The 14,318-nt window shown below is 37.4% G+C and overlaps 2 protein-coding genes across 3 annotated transcripts; both read left to right on the top strand.

Annotated features, from left to right (window-relative positions):
• Positions 1-89: 89 nt before the first annotated feature.
• Positions 90-2,367, top strand: ponzr11 (plac8 onzin related protein 11). The gene is made up of 4 exons (XM_042490254.2): positions 90-242; positions 1,057-1,209; positions 1,557-1,693; positions 1,937-2,367. Exons 2-4 carry the CDS (start codon positions 1,098-1,100, stop codon positions 2,039-2,041), a joined length of 354 nt encoding a protein of 117 aa, XP_042346188.1. The 5' UTR covers positions 90-242; positions 1,057-1,097; the 3' UTR covers positions 2,042-2,367.
• A 1,443-nt stretch (positions 2,368-3,810) lies between these two features.
• On the top strand, positions 3,811-12,471 carry oscp1b (organic solute carrier partner 1b). Of its 2 annotated transcripts, XM_088084274.1 has the most exons (11): positions 3,811-4,034; positions 4,429-4,470; positions 5,810-5,964; positions 6,424-6,591; positions 7,731-7,811; positions 7,936-8,039; positions 8,439-8,567; positions 9,593-9,662; positions 9,951-10,090; positions 10,227-10,290; positions 11,396-12,471. In XM_088084274.1, the coding sequence occupies exons 1-11, from the start codon at positions 3,923-3,925 to the stop codon at positions 11,513-11,515; spliced, it is 1,185 nt and encodes a 394-aa protein (XP_087940400.1). In that variant the 5' UTR covers positions 3,811-3,922; the 3' UTR covers positions 11,516-12,471. The 2 variants fall into 2 exon arrangements, with proteins under 2 accessions (XP_087940400.1, XP_042346292.1); XM_042490358.2 differs by lacking the exon at positions 4,429-4,470 and having other exon boundaries at positions 11,396-12,470.
• The last annotated feature ends 1,847 nt before the right edge of the window (positions 12,472-14,318 follow it).

The following is a 14,318-nucleotide window of genomic DNA, read 5'->3' as shown; positions in this document are numbered from 1 at the left end:
GTTACATGTTCCAGTGATCTGTAGCTATTTGTGATTATAGCCACTATCAGCCTCAAAGCAAAGCAGCAGTTCTTGTTAATGGTCTGAGCCTATCAGTAAAGCACCACAGATCTTTGTCGTCCTCAGAAACAGCAGTTTGTTGGCAAACCAGCATTTCACAGCTCACACTCGTCACAGTTTCCTGTGTGGTGTACAGCTTTGTCAGTTTGATCAGGAGGAGCTCACAGTGACATACACTTCTGGTAAGTGACACCTTTTTTCTCTCGCAGTAGTTTAACTTAAGAATTCACTACTAATGTAGTTAAACTGATATTGCCCATAGGGCATATTTGCAAATAATTCATATTTTCTACACTTAAAGTTGTGCTTTTGCAATAAACTCCTCTTGACAGCACTGATACAAGATTACAAACTGTCACATGTTCTTTAGTACTTTGTGTTAAAAGTGCTTCTACATATATACACAGCATTCTTCAAATATCTAAATTTCCAAGCCAGGTCTTTCAAGTTTGAGACACGAGTACCACAACAAAATATTTTTGACCAGTAGTAGCTGAGTTGTACACACTGTGTCAAGAAAGATTTTCTCAAAATACAAGTATATTGATGAAGAACCATGTGAAACAGTTATCAATTAATTTGTGTAGAAATAAAAAAAAATCTCAAAACCCACAAGCTAGCATCTTGTTCTGTGTTAAAGAAGAAATTCATGACATGTTTGATACATTATATGCTTTTGCAGGGAGATTCATGAACGCTTATGAAGCTTTAGAGTATTTTAACACACAAATTCTGTTTTACAGTTATTCTCCAAAAGAGAGAACTAGAATATATACACTAATACCTCTGGATTATTCTATGATTAATTAAATGAAGACATTTCCTACTCTGATTGTGAAATGAGAATGGAAATTAATAGAAATGCATGTAAGTATGTGCAAAAAATGTGAAAACAATATTAGTCCATGGGAAAAATTGATTAAGGCAGCTTTCTCATCCGTAACAAAATGCTGTTTTGCATTTTTCCTGTTTTAACAGCTGAATTTGTTCTTCCAGGCAGCTACATCAAAATCAGCAAGCAGAATCAGTAATCCAAAATGTCAAATCCAGTGGTCACCCACCAACCAGGTGCAGGCGGCTATGGGACAAATGTCCAAACAGGAGAGTGGAGCACGGGTCTGTGCTCCTGCTGCAGTGACTGGTTTGTCTGTACGTAACATTTAAGATGCTTCACTGTGACATTATTTAATATTGGTCCATAGAGGATCACTTTCATGCTGTTTCTATTGTTTTTTTTTTGTTTTTTTAAATTTCTCTTGCTAAGTACTAAGTACTTTTACAAAATGAACTTTTTTTTAACAATGTAGAAAGAAAAAAAGCAGAGAACATGGGATGTTTTTCATATGAGATAAATAAATAAAAATAAAGAATTATTAAACTATTAGAATTAAACATATTCCAACAAAGGATGGGTGTTTGGGGGGAAATATAAACTTTTCACTTCTTCCAAATGCGTTTTCCCTTTTTAAATATTCTCAATGAAATTTGTTTTGCAGGTGCTCTTGGTTGCTTCTGTCCACTTGTATTGAGTTGCTACACAGCAAATAAGTACGGAGAAAACTGCTGTTTGGGTTGTGTGCCAGGAAGCTCAACAGCCATTAGGACTCATATGAGACTGACTTATGGTATTCAGGTGAGTTACACATATAATTATATTTCAAAGTCTCGAGAGGACCCCTGCTTGTGTTTTGGGTGTTGTTGTAAGTCTCACACAGGACCTGTTTTCAATAACATGGCTCTTTTGAAAGACAGATTTCATAAATGTAGGAAATGTTGGGTGTTCCCTGCAATTGAGAAACCTGAACTGTGGTAAATTTCCTCATCGAGAGGGTTGCTCTTCCCTTTAGTGATTTTGTTTTCAATCTTTTGACCACAGGGAACAATAACCAATGATGCCCTGATGACCTTTTTCTGTGGGATTTGTGAGATGTGCAGGATGGCGCGAGAAATCCGCATCAGGAACGGAGATGTTTCAGCTTAAGAGGATAAAGGATTATGACCCTTATTCAGTATGCTGTTTGTTGATGATGTCCAGCTATTGTTGAAGTCATTTGTTCATTCCTGTAGCAGGCCTAGCTTTCATGCAGGCAACAATGAAGTATCAGCTAATGAAAAATACAATTCAGTGAATTAAATTTTGTTTTTTTACCTGTGGCCTTACATGTAAATCTAACAGTGTGACAGTTAGTGCTCGCTGTGATCTGCAATACTGTAAATAAACTGCATTGTTTAGTAACTCGCAACATGATTAATTACATTTCAGTATGAACCCTTTTGTACAACATTGTCAATAAAAACAAAACAGATTCTTTGATGTTATTTTCTTCACCCTTTAAAGGTATAATTTGTGTACTGGATTTAGTGGCATCTAGTGGTGAGATTTCAGACTGCAACCAACTGAAGCCTCTTTTGTGTCCTAAGTGTGTAAGATCTTCAGTGGCCAACATGAAAACACTGATGACCCTATTTAGAGCCAGTGTTTGGTTTGTCTTTTGTGGGCTACTGTAAAACATCACGGTGGACTCTGTGGAAGAGGATCAAGGACAAGAGGACACAAAACAGCTCATAATAAAATGACAAAATGAATATGATAATAGATAATAATCCTTTATTTTCTCCCCAGAGGGTCAAATTACTGTTTGACTATTTAAGTGTTAATTTCAGTTTTTTTTTATTTGTTTGTTTGTCAAAAATTAAAACATGTCATGGACCTAACATATTATAAGCAAACATACACTGGCCTATTTGTAAAAGATTTTATTTATTGCACACATTGTTGATTACGGGCTAATTGTTGCAAACTACTTAGCTAACTATTATTTGCTATTGAAATATATTGGCCAATTTCGCTTAAATAGTATTTCAAGTGTACTGACATTCTTGTGACCCACAATGGATCACTTTCTGAGTGAGAGTAAATTAAATACTGTCCACCTCAAAAACAAACGTACTGCATAAGCATATGAATCTGGACCAATTTGGACCACCCAGCACATTATTGTAGACCCTGTTTGATATGCAACTCAGTTTTTTAAAATATGTGTAGCATGGGGTCCCTGCTCCGACTTTTAGCTTAGGGGTCCTTAGCCTGAAAAACATTTAAGACCCCTGTTTTAGAGACTTTAATAGATAAAAGTATTCAGTATTTCACATGAACTAATGCAAAATCAGAAAAAATATACATTATTTTGTATGACAGAAGTGCCCGTTAACCTCTGTAATGAAAACACAATACATAGATGAACTGAGTATGTCAATATATTGTTATTATTAAAGTCTAATTTAGAACAATGGGAGTTAAATGCATGTGTGATCAAGCCTATCACACCGTAGTTTTACCATAGGCTGTATATAATATAATATGATATGATATGATATGATATGATATATTATAATATAATATATTATAATATAATATAATATAATATAATATAATATAATATAATATAATATAATATAATATAATATATTATAATATAATATAATATAATATAATACAATACAATACAATACAATACAATACAATATAATATAATATAATATAATATAATATAATATAATACAATACAATACAATACAATATAATATAATATATTGTAATATATTATAATATAATATAATATAATATAATATAATATAATACACAGTCTATGGGTTTCACTGAAAGTTTCACACACGACTGGCCCCTCCCCTTTCATGTACGTCACAGCATACAACGCGCTGGTTGGCTGATTGCTTCGTGGCCTGGCAACCAGAGGAGGCTTTACCAAACAGACAGACCCCCTACCTGCAAACATCCGAGCTAGCTCCAACCGCTAGCTAACTACGTCTTCTGGAGATATTCAGCCGTCCAAATCACACCATGTCTTCAAGAACTCTGCCTCTGCTGTTCATCAACCTCGGCGGAGAAATGCTGTACATCCTGGACCAGCGGCTCCGAGCTCAGAATATCCCTGCTGACAAAGCTAAGAAAGGTAGCTAGCTTAGCTGCTAACCAGATAACAACATAAATGTCACCCTGCAGTGAAACGGCTGCGATAACTGCTCATTCATTTAGTCCGTTTACTGGTTGGTGAGGAAGTCAAGAGTAAGTTAACAGTTATGAGTCAACCGATTGTCTTTTGTATATTCACATATTTTGATAAAATCATATTAGACAGCAGTTGCTGTTGCGTGGGGTATTGTCATCAGGAGCCGAGTGCAAATTTCAGTTTTGTAAACTGCTCTTTTTGTTCTACTATACAGGATTTTCGCATATATGCTATTTTTCTATACAACAACATTGGTAAAACCATGAGTCATTTTTCACTGAACAGTCAACTTTCCAGGACACTGTTTTACTTATCTATCTCCTCCTAAATCATAAAGTTTCCACCATAGCTGGCTGGATAGAGGATGACAGAAGGAGAGGTATTATTACAGAGCTTCAGCATAGTCATGCACTGATGCATTAGTGGCTCTTTTGCTCTGCTTTGGCCTAGACTGAAAAGCCATACGCTGAATAAACGATAGGACTTTAGATATAAACAGCAGATGAGACCTCATATGTACAGATCAGCTCACAAAAATTGTGCTTTGGCCACCAACTTTATTGGTAATATGGGCCTTTATTGTTTAAAACAGTGATCAATGTCTGCAAATTTAATGAAATTTAAGAGCAGTTAAAGAAAAACTTCACCCTCAAAGTGATCGTTTGTACATCTTTTACTCACCCAGTGCTACGTTTAATTCATAAAGAAAGTTCTGTTTTTTACATGCCTCTACTGTGAGAAAAAGCTTCAAAAACCGAGAAAAACCTTGATTAAGTCAAGTAAATGGGTGCAAAGTTTAACAACAGCAAAACTCTACCAAAACATCTGTTTTTAAATTCTCACACAACATTGTTATCCAAGTCTCATTTATACAGTCAAATGCTTGGTAGTAGCGTGAAGAGGTGAGAGTGCATTTTCTCAGTTTTTGTATTGTTTGTTCACAGTTAAGACATTTGAGAAAAACTGTTTTCTTCACAGATTTAGTGTAATGTAGGGTGAGTAATTGATACATAAATGGCTATTTTGAGGGAGAAGTATTCCTTTAAAGCTACTGTACAGGTCCATATACCACATATGAAAAAACATTTACTATGTACCATAAGATAATCACTATATAAAATTGATTCTTACCTTAAAAAAATAGTGCATTGTTGTTGTGTATTCTGCATATATCAAGAAGCTCATCTGGGGTCATTACACTGTCTGTCTCTAAGAACAGTGTTTTATTTTTAAGAGTTCCTCTTTTTTTGGCAAACTTTGTAGCTTCTTTTTTGCCAAGTTGTACTACAGAAAATAGTACCAGGCCTCGCTGTATTAAACAATTTTTTGCCTCACCCTTCAGCTAATCATAAGACCGTGAATTATTTGGAAAAAAGCGAAGTGACTCTATGAGGTATGACTTCCCACAGTCACAGCAGTGATTGTGATCACCTCTGCCAATTGCAACAGAGATTAATGAACGTAATCGCCGCAAAATGAAACACTCTGAGGGGAGTGCTAGCACAAACATTTTCCCACCTGGCTAGCCAAGCACATGCGCTGATGGCTTCCCACGCTGCTGCTTCATTAGGGCCGTTGGGAAAGGCTTTGGATGAAATGGTTTTGGCCAACATATAGTATAGATTGCTGCCTGCTTCTGAACCTAAAGTGACGAAAATACATTTGTCTAACCTTGGTTAACTCTGTGGACTTTTCTTTTGCACTGTTTGCCTGACTAGTGATGAATGACATCATCACCACCATGTTCAACAAAAAGTTCCTAGAGGAGCTTTTCAAGCCACAGGAGCTTTACTCCAAAAAGGCTCTACGGACTGTGTTTGACAGGCTCGCCCATGCCTCGATAATGAGACTCAATCAAGCTAGCATGGATAAGGTGAGTCGTCATGCAGATGTAACTCTCCTGTATAACTGTACACTGTGTTGTATCATGCATTTGTTGATTTTTTCTGTTTCTTTTTTCATCTAATTTAAATGTTCGCTTCAGTACACGAGGCAAATCCACACATTAATCACATTCTCTCGTCAACTGCACAGTGATGCCAGTTTGTTTTACTCAACATATACACCTGATTAGTACTTATAGTTAAGCATGCTTCAGATCTACATTAGATAAATCTATTCAAGAAATGCTTTAAATTTATATAACAGTGCATAACTATTGGACTATTTATTTACTTTAAGCATTGAGAAAAACAGTCATTGTGAAGTATGTAGTGATTCATTTGTTTAACACTGTCTGTGGCTCCCTCTGCTGTTTATTCTACAACAATAGCATTGGTTTTATTTTGATGGATGAGTCAGTAAAGTTGTGCATGTGTGTCCCCTCTAACAGCTCTATGACTTGATGACCATGGCTTTCAAGTACCAGGTGCTCCTCTGTCCCCGACCCAAGGACATCCTCCTCGTCTCCTTCAACCACATGGATGCAATCAAAGACTTTGTGAAAGACACTCCCAGCATTCTCAGCCAGGTTGATGAGACGTACCGACAACTCATAGAGGTATGACGCTTGACTTCACTTCCCTCACATTACTTACGGACAGGAGAGGGTTGCAACATTACACATGGCTTGTTGGGCTTCCCTGCAGTGAGATATTTAAGTTTTTGGTGGCATGCTAACTGCTGTAGGTCAGAGTTAAAAGAATGCAAAACAGCCACCAACCTTGTCTAAGTATAGCAAGAAGAAGAAAGGGAAACCACAGAAAAAAAGTAACCCTTTTTTAGATTAGGTATACATAGTCAGGTGTGAAGTACAAAACTGAGAAAAAGCAATGACTCACAATGTATCACTAAAGCTGGGCAATATATTGATGTTATATCGATATCATCATGGTATGAGATCAGATATCATTTTAGATTTCGCATCTCTTAATAATTTAAATGTTGTCTTTTCCTGGCTTGAAAGCCTGCATTAAAGTAAAGTAGTCCATCTAAAATCGTGTTATGAAAACTGATGGTTATTATACCAGGTCTACTAACCTTTTGACCCCTCATGTGGTAGCTGATTAAAAGTACATTTATAGATTAATAATGACTGGCTTTGAGCAGCAAAAAAGGACTGTCTGAAACTGAACTAAAAAAAATTCAGGTTCCCTAAATAAAAGGTAGCACCAGATGAGAGGTTAAAAGCTGTGTACCTACAGTCAGCGGCACCTTGCCTTGTCTTAGCCAGGCCTTCATTCCTCAGTAAGCACACTCTAGGCCTGTGGGGGGCGGCAAAAAACACACAGGCAAGAAAATGAAAATTGGCTTCTGCACCGTGTACATTTACTTGTCTACGGTATTGAAGAAAAATGCAACCTGATGGAGAATCTCACTTACACGTACACATCTCCTCTACTCCTCCACTTCCTCCCAGAATTTTTACACAAACTTCCGTTGATACACTATGTTGCTATAATACCAAACCATTTAGATTACTATAATCACACACACCGAGTCGCAGTATGACCGCACATGTGATATCAAGTGTCAGCAGCAACAGTTGTTTTACATTGCTTGTTATTTTATACTTTTATATAGCTTAAACGCGATAATGTTTACCATTGATAATTTAAGAAAATGAGAAATGTTCTACATACATGAGCTGGGTAGTTTACTCATTGAATGACATTTTCCCAATTATACTTTTTTTTGTAGATGTATACACCCTTGTCCAGTGGGGAATTCCAGCTGATCAGACAAACTCTTCTTATCTTCTTCCAAGACATGCATATAAGGGTAAGTCCTTTATGTTGACAAGTTTGAATCATGGGGACAAAATTAACTGTATGATATAATATTCTCTTTTGTTTTGTGTTTTATTTCTCTAACATGCCCGTTTCTGTGTTTTCATCTCTGTCAGGTGTCAATTTTTTTAAAGGACAAAGTGCAAAACTCCAATGGTCGCTTTGTGCTTCCTACCAGTGGTCCTGTGCCTTATGGAACACAAGTCCCTGGCTTGATAAGGTACCACACTAACTTTCTTACTGTTTCCACTCAGATCCAAACAGTTTTTACTCTGAAGAATAATGGAGATCACTGAGACTGATCTTAAACAAGTGGCTCGGATACTAAAATCTACCTTTGGTCCTTATACTGATCTTTAATGTTTGCCTTTTTGTCTTTCATATGTTTGCTTATCTCACCCAGACACTGTAATCTGAAGTTAAGTAGGCCTATCTCCAGCTAATAGCATTAAAGAGGTTTTGTTGAACAAGCTTTTACATTCTAAGTTTAGATGCATTGCATGTTGCATACACTTGTCGACTTACTTTCATTACAGGAAAAGAAACTGCTATGCGTAGAAACTGATTCGAAAACATGCCTGTCTGTAATGGTTTGTGTTTTTATATCTGGTGATTTCAGGATGTTTAGCTGTACTGGTGAAGAGATGTCCAGACTGCAGTTCAGTAATGGAGGAAACTACACAGCTGCTTTCCGGGAGGGATCTTTTGAGATATTTGGAGATCGGGTCACCAAACTTGGCACAAATATGTAAGACGCCGCAAAGAACAAAAAATGTACATGAACATGACTTGGTACTATATTTATGCAATGACAGTGGCCTGGGGATTAGATTCTGTCTTCTAATTCATGAGATATTCATAAGAACTAAGCACAGGCTTAAAGGGAAAGTTTGCCTCAAAATCAAAAATACATGTTTTTCCTCTTACCTGTGGTGCTATTTATTAATCTAGATTCTTTTGATGCAAGTTGTTGAGTGTTGGAGATATTGGCTTAGCTTAGTTACTTGAGATAATCCATAATCTTATGTGCAGTTTCATGTAGGAATGGTTTCCTTCCTACTTAACTACACCCGGCAACGGTATCACTGCTCAGAAGGAAGTGAGCATCTACCACTAGCTCACCCAGCACCACTGAGCTATCTAATATTACAGCTCAGCCGAGTAGGATGCCATTAATGTTAACGTCCCATGCTGTCACAAACACAAGCCTCTCATCCATGAGTAGATGCATACTTTGGTTGGTGGATGCATTTTGATAGAAAGAAAATAGTTCCTACATGAAACTGCTCACAATAAAGTCTGTAGTTTATCATAAATAACCTGGTCATGATTTCTGAATGGGAAAGTTGCTGTTGAGTTAAAAAAAAATGTTTTGGGCATTTTTAAGCACCACAAGCCGTCTAGTTCCATTATAACAGATAGAAGGCAGACATCTCTACGACTAATATCTCCAACACTTGGCAACCATAACTAAAACAATCTAGATAGATAAAAAGCCCTACAGATAAGAGTAAAATATGTATTTTTGACTTTGTAGTGAACTATCCCTTTAAAACGTTACCGTGTAGTCTTGACGACTCTTGACAAGTCTTACATATGTGATTTGATATCACATAATTTCACTACATCACACTGTGAGCAAGCTGCGGAGGATTAAATGCCTGACACTTTTCACCAGTCCATAAAAAAAGAATAAAGGCTACTGGATGAGTAGATAAATCATCTTTGGAGTTCAGGTGATCATTGTCTCCTTTTTTGCATCTTTTTATTCAGGTATAGTGTAAGCCGCCCAGTGGAAACCCACATGTCTGGAACATCTAAAAATTCTGCTCAGCACACTAAGGTGAAATGGCTTTATTGTCAGCTGTGTAAAAAAATAATGATTATATCAATGCACAAAATGTTCATCAACTTCATGCACACAAGTTACATTTTTAAGACTGTTTGTGGCATGTTTTAGCTCTTCACATGTCCATGGTACATATCATGAACAGGAATATGATGAAGTGACTCTGGTACAGAACTGTACTCTACTTCCTGTTGCATAATCATTGTCATCATGTGGCCGGATCTTTAAACAAAAGGTTCAACACAAATGTACTAAAGTAAACGAGCCATTGTGTGTCAATAGGTCAGCGCTGCTCCCAACCCTCTGGCCAAAGAGGAGCTGAATTTGTTGGCCAAGTTAATGGGAGGGTTAGAAGTTCAGAAACCAGGAAATGCAGACAGCCGCTTCCGAGTCAACCTCTTCGCCACAGACGAGGAAGAAGAGTGAGTCCCCTTATTTGTGTGTGTGTGCTGTCGATATTTTGTACCGAACTTGATCAAATGAAACTGTTACTAAAGTTAAGCTATTTAACTTGTTTCAATTACTCTAAACTGACATTGTGGCTCTTTTTTATTACAGAGAGGCATTAATATCAAGACCAGATGAGCTCTCATATGGAGTCATAAACATCCAAGCAACAAAGGTAAAGCTTCGTTATCTGTCCTCACACACTGTTTCTCTTAGTATAAAATAACTCGATGTCCAGTATTTGTGTGATGAAAGTCTGAAGTTTGTTGCACTTTCAAAGTGCGACCATACTGTCTAGTGTAGACTACAGTGCAGACTACAAAACTTCTCAAGAAAAAGACTACAAAAACTCCTCAGCAGCAGTCTGTGATGCGCCATGTGGATAACTGATCTGTCGATCCATTCACAGCTGATCAAATCAGATTGATGGATGAGAGGAGCAGCTGTGAGTGAATGCAAACTTTTAGACTGAGCAAAATATACAGTTATGTGTCACTTTCACTGAGCCTGACATTCTGCTGCTTTATCTGTGCCCAGAGTACATTCTGCACTCTGACAGTGTGATACAATGCGTAACTGAACAGCATTATATTATTATTATATATTTCAACAGTGCTCCTAAAGAACAGTCCAACTCCAAAAATAGAAAATCTGTTTATGGTGGCAGATGTTTTAATCTTGGCGGGGCCAGCACGGATAAATTAATTTGTTTACAACCCTGGTGTTTATTAAGCCTTCCATACATCACGTCCACACAATCCACAAAGTGCTCATGTTGGCTCTCTTTCTAGCTATGATGTTTATTTTGATTTGGACTGTCTGCTTCTCTCTGATTCGATGCTGCTCTCTCCTATCTCATACTTGTCTCCAAAGGGGCCCCAACACATCCTATATTTGACTACAATGATATCAAATATGTTTAAAAACTGATGTAGCATCTGGGAAAGCTCACGACGTGATCTCAGAGCCACTTGACTCCAGGGTTTTTATCCCAGATCTAAGAAGATTTGTCCGGGAAAAACAAACTGTGGCAAAAATCTTGTAGTCTGTTCTGCCCCAGTCTGTGACCAGCACAACTATCGGCTATCTTTTACCCATGATAAGCCTCGTGGTTAGACTCAGGGCCAAATTTTACTTATCTCAATGATAGGCTTAAGATTAAACAGTCAATGATCAGAGATGTGTGGCTTTGCCAGTCTAATAGGATTGACTGTAATGAGGTATTAGTCCTTGTCATGACCACTCTGGCACAGTGATTGGTGAATAACATTGTCTTTCAGGACCAGCAGGCCAATGCAGAACTGGCCAAGATCATGGGGGAGTTCACAGAGTCTGGGGATCAATCTCCCAGTGCTAGCAGCAAAGGAGACGACCTTCTGGCCATGATGGACGGCCTGTGACATGGTCGCCCTGACAGAAATGCCCAGGGGGATGGGGCACAATGCATCGTCATCAGTCTGTTCTTCTACTGTAGACCAGTCAGCTGTCTGCACCTGCACACACACTGCAGCAACCTCACACGCAGCCAGAAAACCTTGGTCTCTGGGTGCTTTTAAAATGCAGATGTGAGCAGGTGTTCCCAATGACCTATGGCTAATTTGCATAGTTAACAACAGAGAATGTGGTGAGCCAAGCTTTAAGCTGTAATACACTGTAATAGTATGTTTATGTAAACTGAAGAGAGTTTCAGTGCACCAAAATATACAGTAGACCTACTGTATATCAGTGTGATGAACATGTGTATGTGGTAATGGCATAACATCTGTATAATGATTTGCGTTGTTGAAAATCAGTCCAACTGCACTGCTTTACACAAAATACACAGTCCTTTAATTTCACACGATGTCACACGATTTTTTAAGGTTAATAATACATCTCAGTTTTAGTTTGTTTAAAGGTTTATAGTTCACAATACCAAGTTTTACAGTGTAAAGAGCGAGTTTAACTTATTTTCTGTTCTTATAAACAAATGCTATTCTGATGGAATTGGAGGAAACCCAAGTGCTCTTTCTAATGTGATTCAAATCCCCTCAAAATATTTATTTTGGTAAGAAATGTGTTTATGTTGCATTACACTGTACTACCTTAAAACAGTGTGAGGAGCAACGTGTAAGACATTTTTCACAACCTTGTAATGTCTCTAGTGTTGAGCTATGGCTCATTGATGAGCACATTATTAGGACATAGAGAAATGCAATATGAGTAATTGTCCGATATGTAAATATGTTTATTGCATACTTTATTTATTTGAATGTATAATGTTGTATAGGGACTTGCATATTGCTACAGTTGTTACATCGTTGAATGTGAAATAAAAGATTTTTAATAAATAGATGAAACAATGCATTTTTTTTTTTTTACATATATTATTGTATGAACTTTATCATCGGCTTTGGTACTGATGCAATAGAGTGTTAATAATGGCATAAACCTTGTAATAGTTTGTTGTAGTTTAAAAGATGCAGCAGTAGGGGGGGCTGTTTCACTTTTCTAAACCTATTGTATGCTGTCACAACTGAGTACCACATATTGCTAGTGCATTTTAGTATGCAGTCATGTCTTTAAAAAATGCAACAAACAGGTGATGGGTGACCATTTTTTCACTGTTTCCCTTGCCTAAGAAGTGTAGGATTTGCTGCAATGTAAAACAACAAATGTGTAATCCATAATATTTAGCTATATTTACATACAGAATATAACCACTAAACCAGAACTAAAAAGCAATATGCTTGAATGTAATCCCCAATTGTACTCCTGTCCTCTATCACAGACCTACAATAGGAATTGCAAGATATTTATGTGCAGTCTGGCAGACGGGTCAAAGTGAGACTGTGATATAGTCTGCATTCCCCCAGCCAACTACACACACACACACACACACAAACATGGTGCATACCATACAGGCAAAACATGCTGAGACATTTCTCTGAATTGATATGGGGGAGGAGGATTGTGGTGAGGTCTTCCGAATAATCTTGGCAAAGGAGAGACAAGAAACACTACGTGCCCTGAGGATAAAACCTACCTGCAAAACAAACAGAAACCAGAGCTCACGTCAGTCATCCTCCAAGACTGTTCACTGGAGTAAGCTCACTGGTAAACAACATTTCACCATGAATATTTGCAGTGTACCTTATATTTTTTTTATCACCAGGTTTATTTCATTAGCATATTAGAGCATATTAAAAACAACAAAAATGTGATTTTTAAGAAGATGTTTACCTTTAAAAAGTGCCAGAAAGGGAGGATTTCCACTGTTTGTTCCATTGGAGCCGCAGATAGGCCTAATATTACAAATTTGTGAATATAAAACAAAAAAATATATATTTTACGTCCAGTCAACCTTAGTGTCCCTAAACATGCCAAAAGAGCCACTAAAACATGTCTCTCTCACAGATGTTGCATTTTGACTTATGATTCAGTTTCCTCTTTAAAGGCTGCGGGCAGGACACTGTAAAGCCACAGGCTGACGAGTGTTTCATGTGGCCGGGGGCATATGCTCTGCTGAGTCAATGCAGGAAGACTAGTGCAACTCAAACAAGCCTCTGCCATTTAGGCTGCCCTCTCTGTCTGTCACACCTGCCCACTGGTTTGAAACTGGTAGCTGTGGGTGGATTTTAAGGTTATTTGGGGAGTCTAAATACAGAACATAGGTGGGCTTTTCTAAATGTCATTCAAAACTGTGCTTGCTGAGTAAATGAGTGAGACATTTACTGTTTCAGTGAACTGAACTGGTGGTTGTGTGTTGGCAATGAATCTCTGCTGAACTGCGAATTCAACGCACACTGGTCCAGGGTCTCAAATATTAAAAATCTATCGTTGTAATCAGATGAAGTACTGATTAATCTCAGTGGTACAGAGTTTTGCTGAGTCATTAGCTGACATGAATGAAGGGCAGTATGTGCCTCATCAAAAAGCAACTATAGTGTAGGAACTGTAAAATTTTAACCAAAATTCGGACAAAAAAGTCCAAAATCTCTATGTGCACATTCTTTTTGCTATTGTACTGTTCGTTATTTAAAATAAATATTTTTTAAGTATTTGGGAGGGAGTTATTTTAGTACTCTAAGAACACACAGGTAGGTTTGAAAAGCATGTTTATTTTGAACCTCTAAAAAATAACACCATTTATCATAGCTAGAAAATGGAATATGGTTATTTATGGTGAAAGGAGGGTTGTTAATTTTCCCCCAGTCACTCAGG

This window comes from Plectropomus leopardus, chromosome 11, assembly GCF_026936395.1.
Source record: "Plectropomus leopardus strain MGB_pleo_1.0 chromosome 11, ASM2693639v1, whole genome shotgun sequence".
NCBI lineage: Eukaryota > Metazoa > Chordata > Actinopteri > Perciformes > Serranidae > Plectropomus > Plectropomus leopardus.
The sequence above is the reverse complement of the archived record's forward strand: the minus strand, read 5'-3'. Positions and strand labels throughout refer to the sequence as shown.

What these genes read in the sequence shown, in the direction of transcription:
- ponzr11 (XM_042490254.2), top strand. Translation starts at nt 1,098, where the DNA reads ATGTCAAATCCAGTGGTCACCCACCAACCAGGTGCAGGCGGCTATGGG. An exon ending in CTGCAGTGACTGGTTTGTCT is followed by an intron (nt 1,210 to 1,556) that starts GTACGTAACATT and finishes TTTGTTTTGCAG; the next exon opens with GTGCTCTTGGTTGCTTCTGT. An exon ending in GACTGACTTATGGTATTCAG is followed by an intron (nt 1,694 to 1,936) that starts GTGAGTTACACA and finishes TTTTGACCACAG; the next exon opens with GGAACAATAACCAATGATGC.
- oscp1b (XM_088084274.1), top strand. Translation starts at nt 3,923, where the DNA reads ATGTCTTCAAGAACTCTGCCTCTGCTGTTCATCAACCTCGGCGGAGAA. An exon ending in AGAGGATGACAGAAGGAGAG is followed by an intron (nt 4,471 to 5,809) that starts GTATTATTACAG and finishes TTGCCTGACTAG; the next exon opens with TGATGAATGACATCATCACC. An exon ending in TCCAAGACATGCATATAAGG is followed by an intron (nt 7,812 to 7,935) that starts GTAAGTCCTTTA and finishes CATCTCTGTCAG; the next exon opens with GTGTCAATTTTTTTAAAGGA.